The sequence below is a fragment of the Cupressus sempervirens genome, chromosome 7 (genome assembly GCF_028749045.1).
Source record: "Cupressus sempervirens isolate cs-2001-9-10 chromosome 7, ASM2874904v1, whole genome shotgun sequence".
Lineage (NCBI taxonomy): Eukaryota > Viridiplantae > Streptophyta > Pinopsida > Cupressales > Cupressaceae > Cupressus > Cupressus sempervirens.
The window spans coordinates 109,397,976-109,406,915 of NC_143124.1; the positions used below are offsets into that span (position 1 = coordinate 109,397,976).

The 8,940-nt window shown below is 33.2% G+C and overlaps 1 protein-coding gene across 1 annotated transcript; it reads left to right on the forward strand.

Annotated features, from left to right (window-relative positions):
- The first annotated feature begins 1,129 nt into the window (after positions 1-1,129).
- On the forward strand, positions 1,130-2,995 carry LOC149545730 (sugar transport protein 13-like). Its single transcript, XM_089794344.1, has 3 exons — positions 1,130-1,479; positions 1,925-2,247; positions 2,782-2,995. The coding sequence occupies exons 1-3, from the start codon at positions 1,341-1,343 to the stop codon at positions 2,851-2,853; spliced, it is 534 nt and encodes a 177-aa protein (XP_089650470.1). The 5' UTR covers positions 1,130-1,340; the 3' UTR covers positions 2,854-2,995.
- The last annotated feature ends 5,945 nt before the right edge of the window (positions 2,996-8,940 follow it).

The window sequence follows — 8,940 nt, forward strand, 5'->3', positions numbered from 1 at the left end:
TTAGATCTAGGTGATGCACACAGGGGTGAAGCACTGGGACTTCCTGGGAGGTCACCCATCCCAGTACTACTCCAACCTGAGCCTGCTTAACTATGAAGTTTCCTCCATGGTTAAACCCAAAACTTGCAACCCCATTTGCAAAACCTTCACCAAGTGTTGTGCCTTATGAACCATTCATTAGAAAGCCCCTTAAGCTCATCAATTGATAAGTAGGAGATAATTTCCATAGCAAGTCAAATTGTGATATTGCTATCAAAATTTAACTGTGTGATTTTTGAGTCAAACTCATTGACCCATGTTTCATCAGTAGTGATTCAACATGAATCCATCTCTCATGAGAATAAATGGAACACTTAGCACTTATTGGATCTAGGTGATGCACACAGGGGTGAAGCACTGGGACTCCCTGGGAGGTCACCCATCCTAGTACTATTCTAGCCTGAGTGTGCTTAACTATGGAGTTTCCTCCATGGTTAAACCCAAAGCTTGCAACCCCATTTGCAAAACCTTCACCAAGTGTTGTGCCTTATGAACCATTCATTAGAAAGCCCCTTAAGCTCATCAATTGATAAGTAGGAGATAATTTCCACAGCAAGTGAAATTTTGATATTGCTATTAGGATTTAACTGTGTGATTTTTGAGTCAAACTCATTGACCCATGTTTCATGAGTAGTGATTCAACATGAATCCATCTATCATGAGAATAAATGGATCCAACATGAATAGTTATTCAACATGAATCCACCACACGCTAAAAATACACGCAGGTTAAAAAAGTTTTTAATCTTATTCGAAAAGAGGACTACCGCATAAGGTAGAAGTGTGAGTTAAAGCAGTCCGTTAAAATCTGGATAGAGTTCGTTTTCATTTCCACTGATTTTAAGTCGAACAAAACTAATGTTAAACGAGGACTTAAACGGGGTTTTTTTAGCAGAGCTGTTTTTACGAGTGAAAGTTCAACGGCGCCCATTTTCTCTACCCAATCGGACGGCGTACATTTATTTCGTTGAAAATTTGTGGTTAGATGCGATCGGTGATGTGGCTGACGTGTCACCCGACGCACTTTTTGGGACAATCGGATTGAAACTTTTGGGCTTTATTTATTGAGCAAGGGCGCCGTTATTTTCCCAAAGAGTCCATTTTTCTTATTGCGGCAAGGTTTGCAGAGCAGTTCCTATTTGCCTCTCTGTTCTTGGAGAATTTCGAGGTCTCTCGTGGACTTGTGTGAAGAATTTGGAAAAGGTTTGCGAAGGAAAGATTGTGAAGGTTTTAGTAGTGTGTGAATCGTTGGCGTTTGAAGAAACTTTTGCTTTTAGCGGTAAAGATCCAGCGAAGGAAAGATGCCTCCGGCGGGGTTTGCAGGTCCTGTCGCTCCTCCTGGAGTGGAGTTCCAGGCGCGTATAACGCCGTATGTGATCATGACATGCATCATGGCGGCAAGCGGAGGCCTCATGTTTGGCTACGATATCGGGATTTCAGGTAAGCTTTAGCCCCTTTCGAGAAAAATTTAAAATTTCTCTTGTAATCTTTTCTGTTTGTGTTAAAAGATTTGGCGTTTTTGTTTGAAATGGAAGGGGAGTCCTCTCATAGAATTTTACATTTAATCTTCTGAGTTTTTGTTTGCAATGGAAGAGAGTCCTCAGAGAACGTTAAATTTTGCAGTGAAATCTTTAAAGTTTGTAGTGAAAGGTTTGGTATTTTTGTTAGAGACGGAAGGAGAGTCCTCTTTAAAGGATCTTATTTTTTCCAGTGAAATTATGAACGTTTGTAGTGTAAGCCTTGGTATTTTTGTTTGGATAGAAGCAGATCTGGTAATGTATGGTTATTTTGAGGTTGTGCGAGTTTGAGCTCTGTTTTGTGGCGATCTGATGGAAATGTTGGAGGTTTTTTATAAGAAGACTGACTGATTTTGTTCAATTTGTAGGCGGAGTGACGTCTATGAACGATTTCCTGGAGAAATTTTTCCCCGCCGTGTATCGCAAGAAGAATGAGCTCATAGACAATGATCCGAACTGTAAATATGACAACCAGGGGCTTCAGCTGTTTACTTCGTCTCTGTATCTAGCCGGTCTTGTAGCGACATTCTTTGCGTCGTATTCGACCAGAGTATGGGGGCGGAAGCCGACTATGTTTATTGCCGGAATGTTTTTCCTGCTTGGTGTTGTGCTGAACGCGGCTGCTCAAGATCTCCCCATGCTTATCATTGGCAGAATTTTGCTTGGTTGTGGAGTTGGATTTGCCAACCAGGTAGACGCTTTTGTTTTTGATGAAAAGTTTTAGAATTTTTCATTTTTAGAGACTCAGAAAGGAATTTGCCTATTATCGGTGTTTTCCCTTCTTCCAATTTTATTGATATTTTCGCTTCACTCTGTTCTTTTTAAAATTGACTCCTAATTTAGGAAAAGCTGACTCGCATGTATTTCAATCTTCCAAAATCTTCAGCGTAGGATTTTTTTTTAATATATAATGGTAACTGGTTGTTTTCGGTCTGTTCTGGAGGCAGCAGATCTTCTAAATCCAAATTAAATTGCCAACTAACAGGAATTGTTTTCGAACAAAATATCTTTCATTGTTTTCTCTAAAAATTGCCCCTTTCGAATATTTTTCTATTTTAGAGCTTAATTTACTCTGCTAATTTTATTTCCCTGAATCATGCACTGAATTATGTTAAATTGACAGGCGGTTTAGTGTAGAGTCTAATTTACCGCATTATTAGTTTTACCACATTATTTGTTTTGCCTTCGATTACGCACTTAACTGGAGTTGAATTTAATGATGCAGGCCGTTCCTCTTTTCCTCTCAGAGATTGCTCCTACCAGAATTAGAGGAGGTCTTAATTATCGTTTGATATAAAGTAAACGATTGGAAGTATTGTCAATGATGAGGGGATGAAATTTTAGATTAATTTTAGTATAAATTTATTAAACATTCATTTTAAATTTAGAGTGTTTTTCGAAAAATGTATTTGAAATCTTAAGTTTCTTATTTGCAAAAACTGATTCAATATCAGAGAGGAGAACTATAACCAGTTATATCTAAGTTTACTCTTAAGAATTCAAATTTGTTTAAAATTTAAGAAAAAACTATAGTCAATGTGTTTTCATCATTAAGTATTCAATTTCCTCAATCCTATATTGTTTAATTTTATATACTCAAAAAAAAAGCTTGCCAAACATATATAAAGATCCTTGTTTCACTCAAACTAATCAATAGAAAAAACAATTAAGAATAAGATGTCTAAATTTATTATATTTGAATTTAATTTCGATTATAGTAACATATATCCACAATCCATGTCATGTTCAATACTTACATCTATTGCATTTATTTATTAGAAAAAAAAAAAGTATTATCTTACGAATATGAAAATGATGAATTAAGAATGCATGGTTGGTCTAGTTCAACTAAGAGCAATCAAATAAAATTTCTACAAGCACCACGAGAGTTTGCTCTAAAATATGATTAAAACTTATAATGTGATTGATGATACTGATGTGAAAAATTGATATTTTAACACTAATACTAAATCTATTAGAACATATGGAAGGCTTACAACAATAACATTAAATTTACATATTAATATTAAATTTTAATTTAAAATTTAAATAAAGTTTTGAAAAATAAACTTTAAGTTTATAATTTGAAGATAATTTTTCTAATATGTTTTTCTCAAACATTATAATTATATAGCTTAAGAGGATTAAGAAACCATTAAAAAAATTCAAAAGGAAATACAAACTATTTATTTTGACATTTTACATGCAAATAGGTAAATATAATTGATGACAAATGCACTTTTTATAATAAATAGAATTAAATTGAATATGTTAGGAATAAGGTGTCTTAACCTTGGATAATTTCTATTCTTATTATTTGTTTTGTAAATGTATTTTTTGCAATTAATGTAATTAATTGTGAGAGTACATGTATAGTTGGCATGTTAATGTGTCACTCCACTTGTATGTGTCAGCATCTTGAATTGTGTGTCAAGAGATCATTTATGACGGATTCCTATGATGCATAAGAGTTGATCATGGTTAAAACAATTATGATAGATTCATATGATGCGTAAGATCTATCTCCAGAAGATTCTATGATGAGTGAAGACATGAAGACATGTGTCAATTGATCATTGACACTGTACACTCGAGTCCCCAATCATGCACCCTAAAACCCTAATGCTGTTGTTCATTGGAAGTTGCCCTAAAAAAGGAAAGTGCATGATATAAGCATTTTTAGGGTTGCAATTTGGAGAGCGAGAAAGTGTATTTTTGGTATGGTCTATTACTATAGGATTGGTCTTCTATGTCGTGACCTTTTGTGTTGAACATGATACATTGCCTAGGTTTTGGAGGGGTGGGGTTGTTTTAAATAAAGGTTTTTCCCCACTGGCATATATTTGTGTTTATGTGTTTTCTTTCTCTATCTATTTTCTATATCCATGATTGACTACAATAATATTATTTACATAATATCAAATCTAAAATTGTAAGGATTTAATAGGAATTTGCACAATACATTCCTTAAGAGATTAGTGTAGGAAGCTATTTCTACACCTGAGTTTCCTTACAGAATAAAGGACAATATAAATTTATTATATCAATTTTGTGAAAAAACATAGCTCTTCTATGGGCTCTCATTATCATCCATTTTCATGCCAAATGATAATGTCATCTTTTTAATAATTATTCTAAAAATCAATTTAAAACTACATATAAATTTGAGTTGAATGATTAAAGATAGAAAAATTAGTGTAATTGTCATAGACTAACAACTAATTTTCTAAATACTTATTTTTTAAATTAACTTCACTTTTGCTACCCTCATAAATAAAAAGAAAAAAATAAGCATTTATATCTATGAAATCAAAGCTACATCCTTGAAGTCTGTCAAATTAAAACCCAAACATTATACCATATTCTTAGCCACAATTGGACAAACTAATGATGCGAGTTCTTTTTAATATACAATAATTTTTCCAGCATAATGTATGCTTAGATTTGGATGACATTTGTTATGATTCTTATACATTATAAATTAAGCATACATTTGGCTCTTATTAGTACTTGTCAGTAGGCTAAGTACTATTGCATCACTTTTTGGAATTACTATATTAACTAGTGATTAAATTGAATTATGTATACCAATTAAAATATACCAACTTGTTAATTTTTTTACTCAATTTATATTTTCTAAAGTTGAATGCAATATTTTTAAGTTTGTAATTTCTCTAACCAATTTATTTATCATTTGATTGGATAAACTTGTTAGACTCTTATATAGCGAATCTTTGTAATTTCTTTCGAGGAGTTTTTTTCACCTATGTGGCATAATTTTAGGCACTTAACAATTAAATGAGATTCCTATGTTCAACTAACAAGAATTAGAAATCTCAAAATCCTTTACATTCCCATGAAATTTTATTATTTTATTATTTTATTTTTAAATTTGATGAACATTAATCTTCATCTTATCCTTATTTAAAAAGATTAATTTTTATTTTTAAATAAATTAGCTATAAGAATATAACTATCTAAAAAAAATATACAATATTGAATTATTAATGATAATTAAACATATTTTATTCATATATTATTTTTGACTTTTTTGTTTAAATTTATTTATGTAAAAATTAATCTTAGTAAATAAAAAAATAATTTTTTATGTCTCTTATTATTCAAAACATGAAAATTCTAAACATAGAATATATAATAAGAGAAATATTATACAACTGAATTTAAAAAATGATGATGTATTTGTAAAAAGTCCCCACAACAAAATTAAAATTCAAAGTAAAGTGCATGTAATATGGAGAATTGATTATATCAAAATTTATGTGGCCTCACGTTAGTAAAGTTTAAAGTAAAATATTCAACATGTTCTTAATAACCTATTTAAATAATTTTAATCATTTTTCATAAATAAATAGAGTTTAATTGATTTTTTATTATTTAAATTTTATTTTTTCATTTGTTGTATGTATGTTATGCTTTGAGGGTTGATTGTTATCTTTCCATTTGAATTGTCTTGTATTTTATTTTTTCATTTTTTTAGTGTTTTGTAAGATTGGGACTATTTCTAATATCTTGCAAAGTAAAATATCCAACATTCTTGTAATGACCTATTTAAATAATTTTAAAATATTACAATATTATTTTTATCACTATTAGCTCTACAAAATTACAACGGCAAGTACTTAGCCACTATGTGACACTTGTTTGGTATGATTCTTGCCCTTTTTTGATTTGAGAAACTATAATTGAAAATATTGAAGACTTGAGGTAGGCAATCTATAAACAATAGAAATGGTTTCTAGACAATAATGTTTAACTACTTTAAGTCAATGGCCCACATGTGCACACCTAGACATATATAATTATAGTGGGAAGATTCAAAATTTCTACCTGTCGAGAAATATATTTAATTTTAAAAAATTTAAAATTATCGTGGATCAATAATGTTGTGCAGTTTTTGAAAGGTTGAACTCTAATGTTTGTTGATATTGTGAAGGCCAACAGTCATCTTTATTCCCTCCAATAATTGAGTCTCTTGGTTTCCAAAGACTCTTCATTTGTAATATTATTGGAGCCCATTTATATGCTGCTCCTGCTCATTTTGTAAACAAATTTTTCTTATTAATTCAATACTCTGCAGTCTGGACGTAGCCACTATTGTGGTGAACCAGGATAAATCTGGTGTTGTGTATTTCTTCTTATTGTGACATTTAATTTCTTTGTTTAAATCCTTTCAATTGGTATCAGAGCACGAGGTGTGCAGATTGGAAAATCAGTGTTGAATTTTTCGAAAAGATGGAGGATTTGAAAATAGAGAAATTTACAGGCAAGAATTACAGCCTGTGGAAAGTGCAGATGCGTTCCTTGCTGGTTAAGCAAGACTTGGCTCTCGCAATCGAAGGAAAGTCTAAGAAACCATCTACAATGACTGATGAAGATTGGAAAAAGATGGATGACAAGGCTATGGCATCCATTTTTCTCTCACTAGCGAAAAATGTCTTGTTCAATGTCTCAAATGAGACGTCAATGAAAGATGTTTGGGAAAAACTTCAGCATATGTATCAAACGGTGTCGGCTGCAAACAAAATCTTCATTATGAAGAAACTCTACAAATTGAAAATGAAGGAAGGGATTGCAATGTCAAATCATATAAATGATTTGAACACCCTATTATGTCAAGCAAGCTCGGTTGGTATGACTCAAGATGACGAATCCAAAGCAATCATCTTGTTATGTTCTTTACCTGACAGTTGGGATCCCGTAGTTACAGCTGTAAGTACTTCAAGCTCTACGAAGTCAAAGCTGGCCTATGATGAAGTTGTTGCCACTTTATTAAGTGAAGACATGAGAAGGAGTAACAAAGACTCCTCATCCGATGATGCTCTCACTATGGTCAGCACTGAGAGAAGAGGAAGAAGCCATCATAGAGGAAATAATAATTACAATCAGCGAAGATCAAAGTCACCCAATCGTTCAAGGTCAAGAGGTAGGAATGGTGAATGCTGTTTTTGTGGTAAGCCTGGCCACACAAAGAGAAATTGTTGGGCTTACAAGAAAGCACAAGAACATGTGAGAAACATGGAAGCAAATACAGCCTATGAGAAAGATGAAAGTTCTTTAGTTCTTTCTACAAGTGACACAAAATCAGATTCTTGGGTGATAGATTCTGGAGCTTCTTTCCATGCTACTTAATGTACGGATTATTTCACAAACTACCATGGTGGTCAATTTGGAGAGGTATTTCTTGGAGACAACAAATCCTACGAAATAGTTGGCAAAGGTGACATTTTTTTACCGCTGGAAGATGGAGGGGAATGGTTGTTAGAAGATGTTCACCATGTTCCCAAATTAAAGCGAAATCTAATTTAGGTTAGTCAGCTCTTTGCCCAAGGATATTATCCATTCTTATATCCGGATACTTGGAAAGTTACCAAGGGTTTGAGAATAATTTCCAAGGGAAACAAAGTTGGCAATCTTTATCTCCTTGAGAAGCCTACTGAAATAGGGGCTGCTATGACAGTCATGGGCAGCAATGCAGCACTTTGGCATCAAAGATTAGGCCACATGAGCAAAAAGGGCCTTGAGATAATGCTCAAAAGGGATCAACTACCAAGTCTCCAATCAGAAAATTTGGAATTTTGTGAACATTGCCTTTACGGGAAACAAAAGCGGGTCAGCTTCTTGAAAGCTGGACATGATCTCAAGGAGAAACCATTGGAACTTGTACACTCGGATGTCTTTGGTCCGGTTGAGGTAAGCTCTTTAGGAGGTTCAAATTTTTTTGTTACATTCCTTGATGATTGTACTAGGAAAGTATGGATATATATGATGGCAAATAAATCTGAAGTCTTTTCTAAATTTAAAGTTTTCAAAGCTCTTGTTGAAAACCAAAGGGGCCATAAGATCAAATGTTTAAAAATGGACAATGAAGGTGAGTTTTGTTCATTGGAGTTCGACAATTATTGTGCAGATAATGGTATTCGTAGGGTGAAAGTTGTGCCCTACACCCCTAAAGAAAATGGGGCAGTGGAAAGATTCAATAGGAAAATAATGGAGAAAGCTCGGTGTATGCTTTCTAATGTAGGATTGGGAAAAGAATTCTGGGCTGAGGCATGTAATACAGCCGTATATCTCATTAATCGAAGTCCTTCTTCAAGGTTGAACTTCGGAATTCCAGTAGAGGAATGGCAAGGTAGAAGACTCTCTTATTCTCATCTTAAATTTTTTGGTTGTTAGGCTTTTGCACATGTGTCCAAAGAAAAAAGAAGCAAGCTGGATCCTAAATCTGAGCCTTGTATATTCGTTGACTATGGAGAGGATGAGTTTGGCTTCAGGCTTTGGAGTTTAACTGATAAGAAGATTATTAGAAGCAGAGATGTTGTCTTCAATGAGAAAACTTTTCCAGCATTAAATTCTCAGGAAATGT

Excerpts from the sequence above, each read along its gene's own strand:
- LOC149545730 (XM_089794344.1), top strand. The coding sequence starts at position 1,341 with ATGCCTCCGGCGGGGTTTGCAGGTCCTGTCGCTCCTCCTGGAGTGGAG. Across the intron at positions 1,480-1,924 it reads CTACGATATCGGGATTTCAG|GCGGAGTGACGTCTATGAAC; the intron begins GTAAGCTTTAGC and ends TTCAATTTGTAG. Across the intron at positions 2,248-2,781 it reads GAGTTGGATTTGCCAACCAG|GCCGTTCCTCTTTTCCTCTC; the intron begins GTAGACGCTTTT and ends TTAATGATGCAG.